The sequence below is a fragment of the Cnephaeus nilssonii genome, assembly GCF_951640355.1.
Source record: "Cnephaeus nilssonii genome assembly, chromosome: X".
In the NCBI taxonomy this organism is placed as follows: Eukaryota; Metazoa; Chordata; class Mammalia; order Chiroptera; family Vespertilionidae; genus Cnephaeus; species Cnephaeus nilssonii.
In genome coordinates this window covers 24,505,462-24,529,370 of record NC_137071.1, presented here as the reverse complement: position 1 = coordinate 24,529,370, position 23,909 = coordinate 24,505,462, and the positions used below count along the sequence as shown (strand labels likewise).

The following is a 23,909-nucleotide window of genomic DNA, read 5'->3' as shown; positions in this document are numbered from 1 at the left end:
TTTGTAAATAATGACTATTATGTGCTTTAATAAAGTTGAAAATTAGACACATTTGAAACAAGCAATGCATGCAAATGTAAGACCTCAATACCACATTAATTTTAAGAATAGATACCAAATTAACAGGCCAATACAATCTCCCAAATGTATACTCAATATTGTTTACATGAACAAACTCTTACATAGTAAATTAAATCAGGGGCACCTTTAAATACTACATAATATAAAAGATAAATTTTCCAAACATACTTATAACTACACTCCATTAAATAAAATCAAATAAAAAACTATTTATTTTTCATTCATAAGAACTACAATTGTTACATCATGAAAAAATGTTGAAATAAGCATAAGCTAAAAAGACATTATTTGTAGAACAGAGCTCTTTTGAACAGGCAGTTCAAAATGTTCCCATTTGAAGATTTTTTTTTAAGTGTACTCAAATGAAAGTACTTAGTCTTGTCAGAAATTACATTTACATTACAAAATGGTCTGTTGCTGCTCTCAAAATTACCAGGTGATTACAGGATGATAAATTTTTCATTAGCAAGGAAAATGTAGCCTTTGAAGCAAAGGGTACAGAGGAATGACATAACTGGTACTTTATCACAGGCATGATCTACTGAAGAAGATACTGTCACTAAGAGGTAAAATGATTCATCAGTGAAAAAATATTAACTATGGTGTTAATGCTAAAGGACATAAGCACATATAATAAAAGAACTACTGGGAACAGAAGAATGAGTGTATAAGAGCAAATGGACCTCCTGGCAAGCACTAAAAAGGTCCCTAATTTACATGGGACAGCTGTCCACTTATCATAAGAAAATTCCTTTTTGACTTCCACATTTACAAATAAACCCCCACCTGTTATGTGTTTTGTTTTGTTTTGTTTTGTTTTGTCAAACAAAGAATGAGCGGGTTGGTTATTTTTTTACCTGTGGCTCCCAGCAACCATCTATATTTAGGAATTGTAACTTTATCAAACTGTGACTGCCTGGCACCACATACGTTTGCTTGGGCTAATTCATAGGAAGTCCAGCATTAAGATACCTCAGTCTGCTCTGAGGGCTAAATTCAAGTGTGCTGATCAAAAACATGTAACCTCTCTGCACTTCAATCAATGCACGTGCTGCTGACAGACCAAATGCCTATTTTATCATAGCAGTCACCAGCTCAGCCATCTCTTCTGACTCTCCAAGGGCAACAGAATAAAGTTCTAAAACACTAATTCAAAGTCCCCTGTGGCTGGACCTCTAAGCCAACTGATAACAGCTTTACTACTTGATACTCACCATGCTTTCCTCTATCAAGAGCAAGGATCCCACATTTGTCACATCCTTCATAGTTCCATCATTGAAAAGACATTCTAATGAGAGAAATGTATCAGACCTGTCCTAACTCAGGTGGAGGTGCTGATAAAAAGCCTCGACAGATATGGAATATGGAAACACCCATTTTGCTGACTCCACTGTTAAACTTTCAAAAGTTTCTCGGAAATCCATAAACAACTAAAAACTTCTTATTTGTTGCCCCATTAGGGTAATCAAGACCTAATTGATTGAATAGTTATCTTTGCTCCTCTGTAGGTAAGGTGGGTGTTTTTTGCTTCCCTTTGGCTTCTTTTTTAAATATTTTTTCTTTATCTTAGATTTCCTGTAGTTTAAATGTAATATGCCTAGGTATAAAGTTTTTCTGACATTTTTTTCCTGATTGGTATTCTCTAAACTTCCTGGATCTGTGGTTTGATGTCTGGCATTAATTGGGGGAAATTCTCAGCCATTATTCTTTCAAAGGAATTATTGTTTAAAGGGGGGATTTTTTGGGAAATGTAGTTGGTGAACAAATAAATTCTGTGAACAACTTTAAAGCACTAATGAAAGCCCTTTTTTGTGATACTATAGTCTGTTTCATATGTTAGTATGCATCAGAATTAAATAAAATACAGATTACTAGGACTCATACTCAGAGTTTCTCAATTTAACAGTTTGGAGTACAACCCTATCCATCTACCCGCCACAATACTACTGCACCAAGTTGTAAGCATTGTCAGACCTTACCAATGAAGTGGCGGTAAGTAGAATAAGTGCCAATGTTGAGAGGTTAAAACCTGGGGTAATGAGTATGACTTTTTCTCAGTCCAAGTTAACCTAAGTGAAATATTTCACAGAGCTTCTCCTCAGGGACCTCCACAGTTACCAACCATGAAAACCTGTATTCAGGTCCATACTGAAGATGAAAAGTGCCTCCCTCCCACCTCAACCATTCAACCTGACTCCCCATACTTGTACCAGAAGGTACAAATACATGTTCAATTATCTGGAAAAGGATATAAAAAATGTATAAGACCGCCAAAACCGGTTTGGCTCAGTGGATAGAGCGTAGGCCTGTGGACTGAAAGGTCCCAGGTTTGATTCTGGTCAAGGGCATGTACCTTGGTTGCGGGCACATCCCCAGTAGGGAGTGTGCAGGAGGCAGCTGATCGATGTTTCTCTCTCATTGATGTTTCTAACTCTCTCTCCCTCTCTCTTCCTCTCTGTAAAAAATCAATAAAATATATTTTTAAAAAAATGTATAAGACCTGAATGTCTCTTTATTCATTCATTCATTCATTCATTCACTCAGACAATATTTGGTATCTATTATTTTTTAGGCACTGTTCTAGACCCTGAGAATACAGCAGTGAACAATAAAACAGACAACATTGTTCCTGTTCAGAAGCTCACATTCTACTGGAAGAGAAAGACTATATATATTATTATTGGAAAGTGATATTGAGAAAAAAAGAACAAGAAAGAGAAAGAGTAAAGTATATGCTATTTTAGAGAGGTTATTGGGAAAGTTTCTCAAATAAAGTGAAGTGGGAAAAGAAATCATAAAGAAAACAGTCCCATTTATGACTACATCAAAAAGAATAAAATACCTAGGAATGAATTTAACCAAGAAGGTGAAAGACCTGTAGTTTGAAAATTATGACACTGAAGAAAGAAATTGAAGAGGATACAAATAAATGGAAGAATATACCATGTTTATTGATTAGAAGGACTAATGAAAATGTCCATACTACCCAAAGCAATATACAATTCAATGCATTCTCTATCAAAATTCCAATGGCATTCTTCTAAGAACTAGAACAAAACCCTAAAATTTATATGGAACCACAAAAGACCCAAAAAAGCCACAGTAATCTTGAGAATAAAGGACAAAAGTGGAGGTATCATGCTGCCTGATTTCAAACTATACTATAAGGCAACAATAATCAAAACAGTATGACACAGGCACAAAAACAGACACATAGATCAATGGAACAGAATAGAATCCAGAAATTAAGATTTGTTTATGTGGTCAATTAATAATCAACAAAGGAGGCAAGAATAAACAGTGGGGAAATGACAGTTTCTTCAATGAGTAGTGCAGGGAAAACTGCACAGATACATTCATAAAAATAAAACTGAACTACTTTTTTATACCATGGACAATAAACTGCAAATGAATTAAAAACTTAAACATAACACATGAAACTATAAAATTCCCAGATGAAAACAGTCAGTAAATACTTTGACACCAGTCTTAGCAATATCTTCTTCAATATGTCTCCTTGGCCAAGAGAAAAATAAACAAATGGAACTACAAAAACCTAAAAAGTTTCTGCACAGCAAAGGAAACCATCAGCAAAATAAAAAAAAACAACCTACTGAATGGGAGAAGATATTCACGAATGATATACCCAATAACACGATAATATCTAAAACATATAAGGAACTCATACAACTCAACATCAAACAAACCAAACAATCCAATTTAAAAATGTACAAAGGACCTGAATAGATACTTCTCCAAAGAAGATATACAAATGGCCAACAGACATATGAAAGGATACTCAACATCATTAATCATCAAGAAACTGCAAATAAAAACCACAATGTGATAACATCTCAGAATGGTTATCATCAAAAAGTCAACAAACAATTAGTGCTGGTGAGGATGTGATGAAAAGGTAATCCTTCGTATGTGTATTGTTTGTAGGATTGTAAATTGGTGCAGCTACTATGAAAAACAGTACGGAGACTCCTCAAAAATTTAAAAATGGCACTGCCTTATGACCTGACCCAGTGATATTCTGGGAATATGTTCTTAGGAACCTGAAACACTGATTCAAAGGCATATATGCACCCCTATGATCACTGCAGTATTTACAATAGCCAAGGAAACAGCCCAAGTGCCCAGCAGTAGATGATGCATCCCGTTTTTTATAGTTTTTAATGAGCCAAATACATTTTTATAAGATATGAATCTTATTAAATTATAGTTTCAAGTCAAACTGTTTGATGTTATCAGCACCTTAACTAGAAGGTAATACAATATTCTATACTTACTGTTCTCTAATAACAATATATCAATATATATCTTTCAAACTTGATGTCACATGTTTGCTTCACTAATGGTTTTGAATTCAGAGCAACTGTAATTCAAAGTCTCATTTTAAATCATACTTGTAACCTTTTCTTACTTCTAAAGTTTAGATTAAACTCCAAGGGTTCAGTATAAAATATAAACTAAATTAATGTATGTTAAAACGCAATCCATTCTCAATATAGCCGGGTTGTATGTGCTTGGAACAGGGGTGCTGAATTGAAGTGAAAGAAACAACCAACATGAATACTGTCCTCCTCAATCAATCAATGCTTATCCTATCTAATAAAAAGGGAATATGCTAATTGACCCTCATGCCATTGCAAAGATGGCAGCGCCCATAGCCAATAAGGAGGGAATATGCTAATTGACTGTACCGCCCTAAAAGATGGCGGCACCCACAGCCAATAAGGAGGGAATATGCTAATTGACTGTCCTGCCCTCAAAAATGGTGGCGCCCACAGCCAATAAGGAGGGGGATATGCTAATTGACTGCCATGCCCTCAAAGATGGCAGAGCCCACAGCCAATAAGGAGGGAATATGCTAATTTACCGCCACACCCTCAAAGATGGCAGCGCCTACAGCCACAAGATGGCGGCGCCCAGTCCCCTCAGCCCTGCTTGGGCGGCAGGCACGCGGCAAGTCTGGGCCAGGCCCAGGCAAGCCTCAGATGGCAGCTGCCCAGCCACCCAGGGCTGCCCGAGGCTCAGGTAACCAGGGCCGGCCGAGTCTTGTGCTGCTGACAGTGGCAGCAGCAGAGGTGTGATTGGGGCTTCGCCTTCCCCTGATCACCGGGTTGTCTCCCGCCCCTGAGGGCTCCCGGACTGTGAGAGGGGGCAGGCCGGGCTGAGGGACCCCCTTTCAGTGCATGAATTTTCATGCACCGGGCCTCTAGTGATAAATAAAAAAAAATTCACTGTTATACTAACAAATTGAATCTTTTTCAAAGAGTTTAATGCTCTTGGGGTAGAAACTTAATAGAGCTTCATTACTCCTAATGGAAGAGCCTGCCTGAACACTGGAACAGGTCTGTCTATAAACACAACTCTTTTCTCAGTATATGGAGTGGGGCAAGAGTAGATTTACAGTTGTTCATATAGAAAATAATACCTGCAATACAAGAAGAAACTCTGTGTTTTGAGTACTCACAACTATAAACTTACTTTTGCCCCACCCTATATGTAATTAATATGACCTACCCTTCCTCCTAAATTCATGAAGCATTAATTGCACTTAGTGATTCCCAATGTGACTGTCACAACAAAATATGTTATTGTCTAGTCAATTTTCACTTGATCTCAACTAATTATATACAACATTTGAGCAGTGTCACCTATATTTAATACTCTATAGAGCTGAAAATTTCATCAATTACATTAAGGCTATATCTTTCATATCTGGAGCATCTATACATATTTTTTATCAATTATTCTTCAAAATAAATTGGAGAAGCATCTTATTATTTCTATTTTACATGTAAGGAAAGTGATCTTGAAGATGTTAAGGAATACTATTTTTGCAGAACAGAGAACAAATGCTGCAGTCAAGTATAAAATCTATGAATTTTGAGACCAATTCTGCAGCTCCTTCTACACTGTCAGACTACAACTTATAATGATTTATTTAAAGAAAAAAAATTCTTACCTTTTTGACAGTTTTTCCATACAATATGTCGGCCATTCTCATAATTTGTGTTCAACCAACTAAGCAGAATTCTTTCAGATTCAGAATATACATTGCTTTCTACAAAACAAGGATTGACTTTTGGTGACTTCCGCATATTTATGGGAGGCAAGTCATCTATGGAATGTGGTACAATATGGGATAATATCAGAACCTAAAATTGAATAAAAGAGAGAAAAAAAGCTTATACTAGACCTGAATGGCAAAATAAAAATCTGAAGAGTAGATAAAAGAATGACAGATAGAAAAATAAGGCCATCAGTATTTTCTGCTTAGCTACATTCACTCAAGAGTGAAAGAATAGTTAAGATAACCTCTAGTGCCCATTTTAAATTCCCAACTTTTTGCCTTTATAGCATCTAGTCTATAAGATACCATGTTATGTAATTTACAAGAAGCAGCTTATTATCTAAGGATTCTGGTCACCAATTTTCCAGTGTGTGTGTGGAAGGTGGAGGGTAGAATCCCCATCCCCACACAACCAATTATCAAACACCAGCAGAACCTCCAACAATTTAACTCAATTCTGACACTATATATCCAGAGATGGTATCAGATTACACAGGTTGAAGGTTCAGCCATACAAGACTACTATTTCAGATGCCAATCAAAAGCCCAGGTTGTCGGTATGCTCTCTTACCCACCAACTATCCATTGGAGGTTCCAACGACCCACTCCTTGGCAACTAAATTCAGACACCAGTCTCAAGTTCAGCTTGTTACCTATACTTTTGACCAACTAGCTATAAATCAGAAGTTTTGATGACCTCTTGTTGGTTTTCATCAGCCCTCTGCCATTCCAGGTCTGAGGATAAAACATAAAGTTCTAACCCTCTAATCACATTGTTGATTCCTCTGATAATCAGCCCCTATACTAAGGTCCTTTCAAAAAGCCACATAATTAACATAACAAAAAGACACCCTGTTTCACTCTTACCACTTAGAAATTCCAAAAGGTTTAAGAAGCTCTGTGCAAGGCCCCAGCCAGTTTGGTTCAGTGGATATAGCTTTGACCTGTGGACTAAAGTGTTGTGGGTTCAATTCTGGTCAAGGGCACATGCCTGGGTTGGGGGCTCAAGCCCAGTAGGGAGCATTAAGGAAGCAGCCAATCAATGATTCTTATTATTGATGTTTCTATCTCTCTCTCCCCTCTCCCTTCCTCTCTGAAATCAATAAAAATATATTTTTTAAAAAAGCTCTGTGCCAGAAATGAGAATGAACACCAAATATATATTTATCATTATAAATCATAATATCACAGTATATACCTACATATAGTGAGTGTTATCCAATCATTATCATATGCACTACCAGTTCCATATTAATTTTGCTATTATATCTGCCTTATTCGTTTTCAATGACAGATTTTTTAAGTTATGGATTATTTTAATCTACACTGAGGGGCCAGATTATTATATCTATTAGAGGCATGGTGCATGAATTCATGCATGGGCAGTTGGCCGGCCTGCCTGCTGGTAGAACTCCTGGTCGAGGGGACAATTTGCATATTAGCCTTTTATTATATAGGATATACACTAAGTGGCCAGATTATTATGCATTCAGAGACCACTCAGTGTATTTTTCCAATTGGCATAGAAAACATAATTTAAGTAGTAATCAGCAAAACTCAGACTAGATTTAATTTTTAGAAGTTTACATTTCCATTGATCAGATTAAGTGGAAGGATATAACTAATAAACATTGTTCAAATATACCATAAATGTTTATCACCATAACAAAACTTCTTACAGTCATTTATGTCTAAATATTATCAACACCACCAATTTTTTGTAAAGAGAATCTAATTTAATCCCACAGGGTAAGAATCGTAGAAAAGAAAAAAAAGGAAAAGAGAGACAGCAAAACTGAAAAGAAACATTCATGCATATTCATCAACAGCCCCTATTAAAGAGGACCACAAGGAAACTGATTTTGGGGTGAAGATACAAGCTTCAGTTAAGACAGGAGGTGGAGAGAAAGCTCCAGGAAGAGACTAAGGCCACAGGAGAGTTTTCTGGTAGTAAAAGATATAACATTAATCTGAATGCCCATCATAGACAAGTAGATAAAAAAGCTGTGGTACATAAATACAATAAAATACTTCTCGGCCATAAAGAAGAATGAAATCGTACTGTTAGACAGACCCCCAGAATGTTAGATCTCCCAGAGCAAAGATGATGGGCCAGGTATAGAAACTCACTAGGGCAGAAAGCCCAGATGCATAGTAAGGGGCAAAACTGGGAAAACAAGAACTTCACCCCCAGGGTGACCTTTCCTCCCCTAGCATATCACTGGTCATGTGGTTTAGACCCCCCTGACCTTTTCCTCCTTAAAGATAACATCTAGGTCTCAGTTATATTCCAGCTCCATGCCCAGAAAATCAGCAAAACTAGACAAGTGATGTAGCTGCCTCAGAACCAGCTACATTGACTAATGACCCCCTTGCCCTGGCACTAACCAATCAGTGGAGACCATGACCCTGAAAGAGCACACCTGACAAGCTGATGAATATTCTATTGGACCCTCCCCTGGAAGTTCTCCCCTAAGACCTCCCCGGATATTTCTACCTCCAAGAAAGATAAATATGCTCAGGACAAAGGACCCAGTGTGTATTTGCCCTCCAAGGAGCATGCCCATGCCATTACCCGACTGGCACGTATCCCCCAACCTCTAAGGGACCCCATGAGACTTGCAACCAGGGGAGCAATGGGCAGTGGAAGCTTGTCTTGGGCTTACCCTCTGAACCTGTCTCCAAAGCCCCCTTTTCTCTGACTTCTTAGTGAGCCAAAGCAGCCCAGCCTAGGCTTTCCTGTTGCTTCTTCTATGCCCTTCCTTGTTTAATTGGCCCATGTATATTTTGGCTGCCATCATTAACCCAATGTTCCCTTAGCTTGGTGCTGTGCAGTCCTTCCCTTTGGATATCTCATCCCCCCAATCCCTTTCCTTAAATAAATTCAATTTTCTTTAATCAATGTCTGAGATAGCTATTTAGCCTGCCTGCATATCACCATGTTCACCTTTCACTTACCATTTGCAACAGCATTTACTAGTATGTATCTAGAGGGTATTAAGCTAAGTGAAATAAGTCAGTCAGAGAAAGATAAATACCATATGATATCCTTTATATGTGGAATCTAAAGAATAAAATAAGTGAACAAACAAAAGAGATTCATAGATACAGAGAGCAGACTGATGGCTGTCAGAGGGGAGGGCATTGGGGGACTGGGTAAAAAAAGGTGAAGGGATTGAGAAGTACATATTGGTAGTTACAAAATAGTCATAGGGATATAAAGTACAGCATAGGAAATATAGTCAATAATATTATAATACTATGTATGGTGTCAGGTGGGTACTAGAAATATCAAGGAGAACACTTTGTAAAGTATATGGTTGTCTAACAACTATGTGACACCTCTGAAACTAATACAAAATAATATTGAATGTAAGCTGTAATTGAAAAATATAAAAATGTTTAAAACAACAGCAACAAAAATCTGATCATAGTCCTAAAGCACTGCATATATCATCCATGGGGATCATTGCCAGGGTTTCCAGGAAACCTGAGAGGTACTTGTTCCTAATCCTATACAATAAAGAGCTAATATGCTAATGGTCATCATGCTGTCATGCCATAACGATTGATCAGCAGGAGGCTGCGTGCGCAGCAAGGTGAGCAAGGGCGACCATGCGAGGAGGAAGCAGGTGTGTGTGAGGCAGGGTGCCTCCACTATTTCAATCCCACACTGGTCCTCTAGTTTAAAGATGAAGTTTGCAGGCCCACAATTCTGTTTTCCCTTGTCTTCTCACTCCCACTATTCATGGCTCCTGGCTTCTCTTTTTTTCTTTTGTTAATCCTCACCTGAGGATATTTTTTTGCCATTGATTTTTAGAGAGAGTAGAAGGGCGGGGTGGTGACAGAGAGAGAGAAACATCAGTGTGAGAGACAAATAGACTGGTTGCCTCCCACATGCGCCCCAACCGGGGCAACCAAGGAAATGAACCCATGACCCTTCAGTCCGTGGGCTTACGCTCTATCCACTGAACCAAACCGGCTAAGGTGGCTCCTGGCTTCTTAACTATCTTTACCAACCCTCCCTCCTTTTCAGCCTATATGATAGTTTTTCTCAGAACTTCAAAGAGCAAAGTGATGATATCTTAATGAGAACAGTGCAGTGTCCTACCACATATCCAATAGCTCTTGCATCTGCACTCACTTTTCTTCCTTCTCTCTAGCTGCAATGGCTGAGAAATCCTTTATCCCTTCTCTTGTACTAGATGCCAGGCCTTCTCATCTTCTTAGGAATAGTACTGCATCAGTTGTTTTTTTTACCTTTTGGATCTTTAACTTTTCCCTCCTGACCAGTTCTTTTTCAGCAATATCAAAACATGCTCACTAGGCATCCTTCCAGGAACCAAGAGGTCACCAGTTGAATTACAGGTCACCACTTTCTTTCATTCCTTTAGCTCATTAAACCAAGGCCCACCTAGTGACCTTCCCTGACTCATCATTATCATCTCAAGAAACCTCTCAATTTCACCTGATACTGTTAACCATGTCATTCCTCAAAGGCTCTCTTTCCTCCTTGTTCATAATATAAAATGTCACTGTAATCTTTCTGCCTATTTGAAGCTCATTTGTAGGATTCTCTTCCTTTTCCTATTTAAATATTTGGTTTTGTCAATATTGGGTTTCTGACCTATGTGATTTTTTCACTCTATAGCTTTTTTCTCCCTATTTTATTCCCTAAAAAACACTAAATGTGCATTAGGAAACCACATAGACCACCACTAATAAAGAGAATAAAATGTCATCATATACTTTGTTCATATTTATCACACACATGCAAAGAGTTATTCTTATGTTCCCTATGCATGGTTATATCCAATCAAAACATGCAATATTTTTATAATCTGTGAGAATAATTGTGTTTCCACATTGATGTCACTGACATTATGGGACATACTGCAAAGCCATTTAATTAAAGAATTTTGCCAATTCTGCTTCACTCCAATCATATTTTATTGCTTTTAAATATTCCTCAGAAATATGATCCCTTGTACCATTTTTGTTTGTTTTCTACATGGGAATGCAATTCTGAATAATGCGTAGTTAGAACTGATGTCTCGCTGACCTTTAGCAACAAATACTCCGATTTTATTATAGAGAGAACTGAAGTGGTTCAGGAAAAATGTGTTTAATTAACCAGAAAGATCACTGCTCTTTGTTTAAAAATTTCAAAATATTTGACAGAATTGTGCCACTGTTCTTAAAAAACACAAAAAAAAACTTTATGATAGACAGAATACTGGGAACAAATGAATAAATAGTTCATTAAAATTATTCAGATACTTATTTCTTATCATCTTTTTCTTTTCCAGGTTCTTCTGTACAAACATCACATTCACTTCTTTCAGTATATACAGATTCATCCTTTATATCCACATAAGATCCCTATTTATAATTTACACTTAGAACAGCATTCTGAGTTTGAATGTTTCTGTTACTGTCTTCCACCACTCATGCTTCAATGACCCACTTTTTAGCCATTTTTGTGAATTGGGAATATAATGCAAGGAAAGAGCAACAATTAATCATGCAAATTTAACAAGCAAAAATAACCTAATGACACAAAATTAAATTGAATGAGACAAGCTATATTCTGTTATCTAAACAATTAGCCAAGAAGAACTGACAAAGGCAGTCTTGGATTGCATGCATGACCTCTGAGAATTCAATAATGAGAACCCAAAGGGATTTGTGTGAAAATCACAATCTTTTATTTCTAATTTGAGAATTCATTTCAACAACATTGCTTGCTTTTTCAAGTGAAATTGCTAATCCATTTCTGATTTAATGGAGCACCTAGAACTACCCACACTTTGGCCACAATACATGAAGCCACAGCTCTGTAGATCATCTAACTGGGCAGTCTTATCCACTCCTATGACTTTATCATGGCATTAGTAAAGAATTCCAAATGTGTGTTGCCACCCAGGTCCCTTTCCTGACTCAAGGATATACCCACCAGTAATCATACCAGGCACTGTAATATAGCAAAACTAAAATTAATTTATCATGTTCTCTTACTCAGTTCCACCCTCTGCCCCTAATAAAAATGCTATTATCCCTTGTCTTCTATTTCAATGACTGGGATCAAATTTTACTCAGTCACCCAACAAGAAACCCACTATCATCTTTTACCTCTCTGTCTCTTTTACCACCTCCCACACCAAGATCAAGTCATTCACCAAGCCTGAGTTCTACTCCTATTATTTATGAATGCTGTCCATTCTTCATCTTTCCTACCACCAGCATTCCTAGCACCACACATTAAAATGCATTCCCAAACAGTTTCTATAATGTACCACAGTGATTTCTGTAAAATGCAAACCTGGTTATGTCAAGCTTATGTTTACAACCCTTCAATACCTCTGTACTGATCTTGTGCTAAAGTCTCTGAAGTCCAGATCCCTTAGTTTGGCTTATGAAGTCATCCAACTTTTGTCTGGGATCACAGTCCACTGCTCTTCCCCACCCCTCCCCGCCCCCTGTCCCAAATACTGTGTTTATTCCTCAAAATGTACCATGTTCCATCTAACCTCAGGCATTTCCATATTGAATTTTCCTTGTCTTGAAAAATGCTATATGCTGCCCCGCCCCCCCCCATCACTTTCCTCCAATAAAACTCATCTACTGCCTCCTTCACACAAACCGTACTCTCTTTCTCAACTATGCCCCACTTTGCCTGGCAAACACCTATCATTTCTCAGGACTCAGTTTATTTTATTTATTTATTTATTTATTTACCTACCTACCTACCTACCTACCTATTTATTTATTGTTAATCCTCACCCGAGGACATTTTTCCATTGATTTCTTTTTTTTTTAGAGAGTGGAAGGGAGGGGGAGAGACAGAGTCACATCAATTGGTTGCCTCCTGCATATGCCCCTACTGGGGGCAGGGAATCAAGCCTGCAACTGAGGTACATGCCCTTGACTGGAATTGAACTTGAGACCCTTCAGTCCATAAGCTGGTGCTCTAACCACTGAGCAACCAGCTAGGGCACATTTCTCAGGACTCAGTTTAAATTGATCTTCTTCCTGGAAACTTTCCCCGAACCAGAAAAGTCAGGATCCTCTCTATTGGGCACTCATCCTTAGTTATTTGGGCTTGCCTTGTCATAGCATTTGTCATGCTTCCTTGTAATTATATATATTTACTTGCTAATATATTCCAAGACACAAAATTATTGAGGATATAGAATATATCAAGTTTACTCTTATCCCCATAGAGCCTGAAACATAATAGTGGTTGAATAAATTCATTAAACAAATATTTGCTGAGCTTCTACTATGTAGGTGACACACTATTAAGTTTACAAGTGAAATTTGGTTTCTAAATACAGATTCATAGATGGGGACGACAGATTAAATGAACTAAGCATATATATGAATGCTGCATAAATGAATAAATAATAAGTGTGTGAATCAAGTCCATAAAGCAAGATTAGGACTAGTTTGTCCCTAAATTAGAGCATGTGCTAATCTTCTGTTTTGGAGTTATTCCTCTTTATCACTGGGCAAAATGACAGATCATGCAGACTGGAGTTAATAAAAGAAGAAAATGTATTTTCCCAATTATAAGTTTGGCTGAGAGTCACAAACATCCTAATACATTCTTCTCAGAATTAATCAAGAAAAAATAGGATTTCTTCTCTTGACATCCAGCAAGGAAGACAGGGCAGGTTGAGATGGAAAGAAGAGAAGAGGAGTAAGTGGGAATATGTAACAGAAGGAACTTTCCAGAAGGTAGGCCTAGGTAACTGGCTGTCATGAAGGTTTTAGACTGCCAGAGAGCAGCAGAGAACTGCCTGGGCCCCAGCAGAGAGCAAGGAATAAATAAAATTTTCTTATATCAGATGGTTTTATAAGGCCAAAAGCAGATCTTGGAAGGAAGTAGGTATACCTATAAACCCTAGTTTCCTCTTCTCTAAACTGGGGTTTGTTGGTTGTGAAGATTAAACAAGATCACATTTAAAAAGCAATTTGTGACATATAATGCCATTTAGCTTTTAATTCTGTCCTTTCCTTTGAGTGACTAACTGCTGCTTTTATTTAATTTAACTTTTTTGTTTTAATTCCCTGTCCTATAGCTCACCCTATTCATAAGTGAGAATAGAACAGAAGCCTCCATCGGCTTTAGTGAGCAAAATGTATAGTGCCATATTTCCTTGGGACACTAGAAAATGATTCCAGGACTGAAACCAGTGCTGTTTAAGCAATAAAAATACAGTAGTGGAGGCACAATTTATACGTTAATTTACCTACACATGCACCTTAGCATGAAGTTAATTGGAGAATCTCATCAACACCTGATCTTGCCTACAGTTATATGATTCCCAGTGAATGTCTCCACATAACTTTACAAGAGAATATTATGCATTACGGGTGGAGACCATAATTTTCACCAATATCCACTTTTTAATCCTTAATTTTAATATTGGAAAATGCCTGTAGCTACCAATTTTAGAGACAATACTTCTCAACTTCCCTTAAAGCTAGATGCTGTCACATGACTAAATTCATCCCAATGGAATGTGAAAGGGAAATGATGCATTTTCCAGAAAATATCCTTAAAAGGAATTTACTTGTCTTCTATTCCTTTATCTGTTCTTCCTTATTCTGAGAAATTGACCCAGGATGAAAGCCCAGTACTGAGGATAGAAGAGACACCCCTCTGCCTCTAGACCACTTACTTCTCCACAGTTCCATGAGAAAGACAAATAAAATTATATCTTATTTGAGCCACTAAGATTTTAAATCTTTTACAGCAATATTGCCTAAACCTGAACTAATACACTATCTATGTAAATTTAACCAAAAAACCCTAGTAATGAACAGGAAGAGAAATGATACCTTGTATATCTGAAGGAGTACATCTGTCCATGCCCGTTGACTCCAGGCTTCAAACTCAGTCATATCTATGATAACATATCGCTTTTCCTTAGGTAAAGAGGAACATGCTGGCTTTTCCTTAGGTAAAGAGGAACATTCTGGATTTTCCTTAGGTAAAGAGGAACATTCTGGCTTTTCCTTAGGTAAAGAGGAACATTCTGGGTTTTCCTTAGGTAAAGAGGAACATTCTGGCTTTTCCTTAGGTAAAGAGGAACATTCTGGGTTTTCCTTAGGTAAAGAGGAACATGCTGGCTTTTCCTTAGGCAAAGAGGAACATGCTGACAAGGATTTAGACTTTAAAAGAAAAAAAATCACAACATTAATTAAAATGCAAGGCAAATGTAAGTTCAAAATTTTAACTATTGAGCATATATATTTTTTCTTTTAATAAAACCTTTACATGTCCCTTTCATACATCAGTCAAGATCTCTTGTCCTAGCTGGTTTTGCTCAGTGGATAGAGCATCGGCCTACAGACAGAAGGGTCCCAGGTTCGATTCCAGTCAAGGGCACATGCCCGGGTTGCAGGCTCGATCCACAGTAGAGAGCATGCAGGAGGTAGCCAATCAATGATTCTCTCTCATCATTGATGTTTCTATCTCTCTCTCTGCCTCTCCCTTCCTTTCTGAAATCAATAAAAATACATTTAAAAAAATATATATATATATATATGTGTGTGTGTGTGTGTGTGTGTGTGTGTGTGTGTGTGTGTGTGTTTTTTAATTCCCCTTGCACCAGTCATAGAAACAATCAACACAGGTAACTTTCTGGAACTCATTGCCCTTTATTGAGGCCATAGATTTACTAGTATTCATTCAGTAAATTTTTTTTTTTAATTCCCCTTGCACCAGTCATAGAAACAATCAACACAGGTAACTTTCTGGAACTCATTGCCCTTTATTGAGGCCATAGATTTACTAGTATTCATTCAGTGGAGCTCATTCTTCGAGGCATAAGAGATGACCCCAGGAAAAACACCTTGGCTAGATCTAGGGCAAAAATAGCAGAATGAAATGCAAAGTTATTCTGAACTCAGAGCCCCTAGGAGCCACACTCTTTAAATTAAGCCACAGAGACTCAGGAGAGTGGCAAAGAAAAGGCCCCTGGCTCTACTACTAATGTCATGTGGTGACTATAGTAACAGTACCACAACTAGAGTTGCCTCAAAGCCTGCAGACATCTCAGAACAATACTCCTTTCTCAATAGATTTCCATAAAATGAATTGCATAATTCAAAAAAACTATGCATATCTTATGTAAATTCACCCTATCCTCCTGTAAAATTGAAAAAGGGAAGTGACAAGTGGTGGAGAACTTAAACCAGTATTATTTTGGGGGGGAAGATATATAATCTAAAAATTCATTTTAAGAAAAAATTTACATAAGCACACTTCATTCTTCATTTCTAAATCCCTTAAAGGAAGCAATTATTTATAGATTTAAGAAAACCATGTGATCATTTATGCCAAGGCTCTACAGAGATTTTTAGACAAATACAAAAATATATATATACTAGTATATGTCACCCACAGAGGCATAATCCTTAGGATATTTCATAAATAAAAATTTAAGGATTCTGAAATGAAACTTTCAAGCAAATACCAAAAACCAGTAAATTCAATATCTGAGCAGTTGTTCCAAGAAATTATATTCACTTACTCTCATTTCAACCCACTTCTTGTAATCTTCTGGTTCAAACAGATATTCTGGCAGTATATAAGAAAGATATGCTCCTCGATCTCTAAAATTAAAAAAGGAAAAATCCAAATTATTATAGTATAATACTCACAATTTGTATATCACTTGCATTTCAACTTGGAATAAATCATTTCAATGTCATATAGTTTATTTATTAAATTTTAATTTTTAACAATTATGTAATTATTTTAAAATTTTTCCCTTAACAATAAAATGTGTATATGATGTTTCCTTTATAGAGCTGATTAATGAGAAAGATCTTACTAAGTGCCTTTAATCATTCATGTCAATCCTTATATGTTAATGGGATATAGAGAGTCCTGATTTAGCCCCTATTATCAAAGCAGTAACCAATTAAAAAAATCACATTTTATTTACATTGAAATAAACTATACAAAGTTGACTTTCTTCACCAAAAATAAAGCAACTATTTTCTATACTAGAGGCCCAGTGTATGAAAATTCATGCACTGGAGGGGGGGTTCCTCAACCCGGTCTGCCCCCTCTCACAGTCCGGGAGCCCTCAGGGGTGGGAGGCGACCTGGCAATCAGGGGAAGGTGATGCCCCATCACACCTCTGCTGCTGCCACTGCCGGCAGTACAAGCCTTAGCCCTGGGTGTCTGGGGTGCTGAGGAGACTGTCAGGGCTGCGGGGACTGGGCGCCACCATCTTGTGGCTGTGGGCTCCACCATCTTTGAGGGCAGGGCAGTCAATTAACATATTCCCTCCTTATTGGCTGTGGTGCTGCTATCTTTGAGGGCGGGACAGTCAATTAGCATATCCCCTTATTGGCTGTGACGCCACCATCTTTGCAATGGCGTGAGGGTCAATTAGCATATTCCCTCTTTATTAGATAGGATTATTCCTAGATAACCACTAACTGATAAACACATTTTTGTAGGCTTTCCAGATTTTGCTTTAAATCATAATGAGGAAGTAGATATAGTCATGGAAAAAGATATAACATTATAAAATTTTAAAATGTTTACTTTTTGGTTACCATTGGAAAATTAAGGTTTCTAAGAGTTAAAAATTCTAATTAAATGGAAAATTTGTATGGTTTTGGTAATAGAAGGCATGGGACATAGAAATAAATTTTGAAGAAAAAAGAAAGTGAATTCTAAAGCTAGTTATTTTGACAACTGGAATGGTGAGCTGAGGTGTTTTTCCTGGGGTCATGTCTTGCGACGCCGAAGAATGAGCTCCACAGACCAGAAGATTTAAGCAAAAGTGTGGAAAATTTATTACAAGCAGATTCAGACTCCCCGCAAGGGGAGGGGCCCAAAGAATGGGTTGCCAGCAAAGCAAGTCCATCTAGGAGCATATATGTGCTACAAGCCTGCTCCATATCTATCTGTGTCACCACCTGATTGATTCCCTCATTGTTTTTGCCCAACAACGGACCTGAACTTTCTCTGTTTCTATGTGTATGTACATCTTGTTTATTGTAGGCCCTCCCTTGGTTTCCCATGCTCCCACTCTGTATCTAAAAACATTTTATTTTTTTCAGCATGGTTGGTTTCTGTTATCAGGCTTGCTCAAACTGCCATGTCTGCACCTGTCCATTTTCCACCTGCCTTTGTTTCCCACTGGACCCCTGCCCTATCTGCCTACATTTCAAGCTAACTTCTCTCAATTTATGAAAGTTGTAAAAAGGTGAGAGGATTACTTTGAAATGCAGGTAGATAGGGTAAGGGAGCAGGGGTCCAGTGGCAAACAAAGGCAGGTGGAAAATGGACAGGGGCAGACACTGTCGGCAGTTTGAGCCAGCCTAATCACAGGAACCAACCAAGCAGTAGTAATAAAATGTTTCTAGACTCAAAGCGGGAGGCATGGGGAAACAAGGGAGGGCCTGCAACAATAAGGTGTACTGACACATAGAAATAGAGAAAGTTCAGTACAGGAACAGAGAAAGAACACATAGAAACAGGGAAAGTTCAGGTCCATTGCTGGGCAAGAACAATTGAGAGAATCAATCAGGTGACGACACAGGTAGACATAGAGCAGGCTTGTAGCAAATATATACCCCTGGGCTACAAGGCTTTAAGGTGCAGCCCATTATGGGGTCCCCCTACCCTTGCTGGGAGTCTGTATCTGCTTGTAATAAATTTTCCACACTTTTGCTGAAATCTTCTGGTCTAAGGAGCTCATTCTTTGGCATCGGGAGACACGACCCTGGGAAAACACCTCAGCTCACCGTTCCAGTTATCAAAGATTTGTGACAGTTGCAGAAAGGTTTGTGAAAGTTATAGAAGGTTTGTAAGGAGAAATTTTAAAAGGAAGTTACATAAATGACACAGGTCAGTAAGTCCGGACAAGCAGAATAGGGAAACTGGGATATAAACAGCAATTTGCAGCCATCTAGCAAATCTAGATGCCAAGCAATCCGCAGCCATCTGGTAAATCCTATGGTCCCTAAACCAAGGACACTTAAGAATAAATTATTTGCACTATTCCTTCCCAGCCAGAGGGTAAATAGCTTAAATCAACCTACTCAGGGAGAGAGACAGTAGAAATCCAATTATGCCATTTGCCAACCATACCCAAGGACAAATGAACTTAAGAGAATAAACCTCATTTTGGTATACTAGACCACAACCCTCTAGACTAATGTCTCTTTCCTTCCACCAGACTATTTGTCATAATTCTTAATGCTCTAGCATTTTCCCTAATAATACTAAAAGTTATAAAACAGTTTGTCTCCACCAAGTTACAAGCCCTATTTGTACTCAGAAAATACCACTCCTAGATACCATCACAACCTCCTTTTGTGCCCAGGCCTCATCGTCCCTCTGAAAGAGAGCAAGGATTTTTGGCTTTGAAGAAAAACCTTACCACCTTTCAGCAGGAAGCAGTTATAGAAGAGACCCGACACCCCTTTTTCTCTGAAAGAATTCAGTGCTTAAAATCCTTGAGGAAGAAAATGTTAGACAGACCCTCAGCTTACAGGGGGGAAAAAACAAAAACAAAACAAAACAAAAAAACGGCTGGACTATTAGGCATAGTCTCTACCTTTTCCCTGCACTCCATCATGCCCAGCCTGGGGCTCTCACCCTACCAGAGGTTTTCTTATTATTCTCATTACAGGTTTTGTAAGATATGAAAACTGCTTTTAGTTTCTAGTAAACTGCCTCACCCAGTTTTCAGTGGACTGCCTACACCCAGACTCTTGCCCACTGTTTACTCTGACCTCCATTGGAGACATATATATCCCACTCCCCCTAATCTGGCCCGCTGGCACCATTTTGGGAGTCAGCCCATCTGGTTTCCAGATGATCTAATAAATTTATAATTCTTTACCACTTTCAGCCTTGTGTATTCCTCCTTCAGCAACCCTAACACACATATGCCTGAATATAGAAAACCCCAGCTATAACATAATTCATCAATTATTTTTACAAATATAACACCTCAAATTTGTGGCCTCTTTGATGACATAAAGTAGTATAGGTCAAGCAGCAATTATCTATTTATGTTACTGTATACATTTAAAAACATTTATCACATTTAAGACTTTATTTTTTCACTGTCAAATTCCTTGAAATATTTTAAGCCAAACTCTTTCATATGCATATCCATCACCACCAGAACCTATAGACATCTAATAGTTTTGGCAGGAGCGTTCCCTAGAAGGGATTTGGGTATTGAGGTATATATCTCATTGAGTGAGCATAGAACCCCACTCACCATAAGCATTTACCAGAGAAGAATGCCTCATCTAGTACTCAACTCTGGAACACCCTCAGCAGTTTGCAGTCCTAGAACTACTGAAATATGAGATGAAGAAAAAAGCAGAAAAGAGCCTTAAGTTGATTCTGAAACCTTGAAGACAGCACAAATGAATAAAAAAGAGAAGTGGGGGTGGAAGCATCTACATTATTTTTATGAATCTTCATTATATTCAAATTACAATGGGTTTACATAAAATCTAATTTTAATGCTAATCTGGGCTGAGCCCTCGCTGTGTGCAGATCATCTGCTGTCCAATGGGATCCTTCTTAGCAGGAGGAGCCAACCTAAAGCCTATGTAAGAACTCAATGAGCCCCGTTAAGCTGAAATCCTAGAGAGTGAAAGACAGACATATGAAGAAATTGGAATACTTCCTTGTATCCAAAGCCAAGACAGGATCTCAGGAAGAAATGACCACTTCTATAGAATGCTATTGGGAGTCATTAAACTGAGAGCTTCTTGAGGAGGGAGGCCACATGGTATTCATTTGAGTATTCCATAGTGTCCAGCAGAGAGTAAGTCCTCAGTAAAAAGTTGAGAATGTAAGAATGCAGTTTTGCATTGGTAAAGACAAGACAACAGGCTCCAAATGGAGCTGCATAGGCTAAGCCCCACATCACCAAACCAAGACTTAATTACAGTTTGGCTCTCCCAGCAAAGGAATCTTAAAACATTCCATCAGAATTGCCCAATCAGCATTAGTTAGGTAATCTCCCTGATAGTACAGCCTTGCCATCCCCCTAAAGGAAAGTGACCTTGCAATAGCCAATCTACTTTTTGTGGTACAGGGGTGGAAAATGTTTTCCTTCTTTCTTTCTAGGTTCTCTGGTTGGTCTAATAATCAAATTGACACAAGACAGATTAACAAATGAAAAACAAATTAAATATCCATCCATGAGAGCCCATAAAGAAATGAAATTCCAAGGCAGTCAGGTAATTGAGGAAAAGGGGGTAAGGGTCTGGGTTTCAAAGGGGAGACAGACAATTTATAGGAAAATGAGATGAGCAGATGTTTGGTCAACAAATGGTTGCCCTGGCATGCAAATAAGCTTTTCTGATATAAAAAGTTCTCTGGTAATAGCTTATTCAGGATGCAGGCTCTCTATCTAAATTCTTTTATGCAGTTAAGGGAGAAGAAAGTTTTTCCTGAGTCTGCTGAGTCACAACTGCCTTCAACTCAAAATAATACACATGCCAAAGTGGAACTTTTTGGGGTGGCTCATTGTGAGAGAAGTTAGCTTGAAACGCAGGCAAATAGGGCAGGGATCCAATGGGAAACAAAGGCAGGTAGAATATAGGCAGGGGTAGACACGGCAGTTTGAGCAAAGTCTAATAACAGAAACCAACCATGCTGAAATAATAAAATGTTTTTGGACACAAAGCCAGAGGCATGGGAAAAAAGGGAGGGCCTGCAGCAACAAGGTGCATGAACACATAGAAACAGAGAAAGTTCAACATAGGAACAGAGAAAGAACACATAGAAACAGGGAAAGTTCAGGTCCATTGCTGGGCAAGAACAATTGAGGGAATCAATCAGGTGACAACAGGGATAGCTATAACAAACATGCCTCTGGACTATAAGGCTTAAAGGGGAAGCCCATTATTGTGCTCCCTTCCCCCATGCAGGGAGTCTGAATCTGCTTGTAATAAATGTTCCACACTTTTGCTTAAATTTTCTGGTCCATGGAGCTCATTCTTCCCGTTGAGAGCACAACCCTGGGAAAAAAAACCTCGGCTCACAGTTCCAGTTATCAATTCCACTCTCTGCTGCATTGCCTCAGTACAACTTCCTTTTTCATGCTCCCTTCTGCTTATAAAATATCTTGTTTTGTATAGTAGCTCTTTGGAGCTCCTTCTCTCGGCTAGAAGGGATGCTGTCTGATTTATAAATTCTGGAACAAAGTCAATAAGATTTTTAAAATTTACTCAGTTGAATTTTGTTCTTTAACAGCATTTTACAGACGCTGTTATGAAGAGAAGAATAGGCCACCCCAAATATGCTCTTTGGAGAAACCACAGACACAGGAGAAGCTCAGAAAATAGAGTAGAAGTTACCCTTTGTAATGAAAATCTACATTTATAAAGGAAATTTACATTAGAAAAGAAGCTTTACCTGGAAGAGAGCTATTACTAGCAATAACATTTCACCTGAGAGACCTGCCTGGTAGGATAACTCTTGTTTAACAAACACTTCTTCCTCCCCCACTCAGATTCCCTCTCAGCCCCTGCTCCCACCCCCACTCCAATCCACAAAGTTTGTAGCCCTGGACTCCTCTAACTCTTTCCTTAGCTCAGAATCTATACATATAGAGAGGTAATATGCTAATTGCCATTACAGTGTCCCCATAACAACCAATTTGCATATTGATGAACAAGCAGCAGGGGTAGGGCGCCTGGAGCCAAGTTCCTGGGCATCTGAGGAGAATGCCTGACAAGAGCCTGGACTGCAAAGAAGGAAGAGGAAGCCGCCACGGGGAGCTCTTCCAATCCCCCAGCATGGACACCCTACCCCAGCCCCCGCACCCCCGGGGAGAAGACCTTTTATTATGTAGGATATGCTGTAGATAAGGCCCCCTAGAACTGGGGGTAGCTGCAGCCCGCACCTCCAACTCCCGAATCTCTTCCCCATCCACCCCCGCCAGGGGCACCCACAACAATAGCATGCCAACAACCACCTTTCAGCACCCCTGAAGCACCTGGGGCCCCCTCCACTGGGGCCGGGCACGCCTCTCCTCCCTACAACTCCAGACCCGGGTGGAGGCAGGCCTGAGTAGCCCCTCAGGATCAGACCCTTACCCCCTCCCCCCCCACCCCTCCCCACCCACAGCAGCAGCGCTGTCTCCTCAGCGGACGCATGCTGAACCTCAATGGGGGCCCAGCTAAAGCCGCCCTCCTAGCCTGCCTGGCTCTGCCCTGGCCAGGCCCACACCCGGCCCCAGGAGATTGGAGGCCCGCCCTGAGCACATACAGCTATGAAACAGCCAAGTGCAATTTAAAGAATGGTGCCAAGTGGGAAGGTTTGACAGTTACTCCCCCTTCGGCCTCCCCCCCCCCCAGCACCCCCTAACTCCCTGCCCCCCGCCAGCGCCTCCAAGGATGACCACCTCTACAGGGCTGCTGGCCAGAGCCCGCCCCTCCTAGGCCTGCGGAACCCTCTGCAAAGCTTCAATAGCTACAGTCCCAGGAAACAATCATACCCTCCTCCCCTAATCAGCACCTGCTACCTGTGAGGGTATCCATGGGCTTAAAAATAATAATCCCTTCCCATTGAGACATCATTCACTTGATGAAACATTTCTAGGTTTATTAGCTCAGAACCTCCTCATGACAACCCAGTGAAGTAGGCGGAGAAGAGATTACAATTCCCATGGTATATGCATATGTGTTCAGAAATGAAGCTCAGAGAGGAAAAGTGTCAAGCCCACTGGTT

The 23,909-nt window shown here is 39.1% G+C and overlaps 1 protein-coding gene across 1 annotated transcript in view; it reads right to left on the bottom strand.

The window, feature by feature from the left end:
- Positions 1–23,909, bottom strand: part of CFAP47 (cilia and flagella associated protein 47) — a gene marked incomplete at both ends in the record, with an annotated part of 486,291 nt that overhangs the window by 263,799 nt on the left and 198,583 nt on the right. Inside the window, 3 exons of the mRNA XM_079765682.1 lie at positions 6,059–6,251; positions 15,014–15,130; positions 16,711–16,792. Of these exons, the coding sequence (XP_079621808.1) occupies positions 6,059–6,251; positions 15,014–15,130; positions 16,711–16,792 (392 nt within the window). The remainder of the gene's footprint in view (positions 1–6,058; positions 6,252–15,013; positions 15,131–16,710; positions 16,793–23,909) is intronic.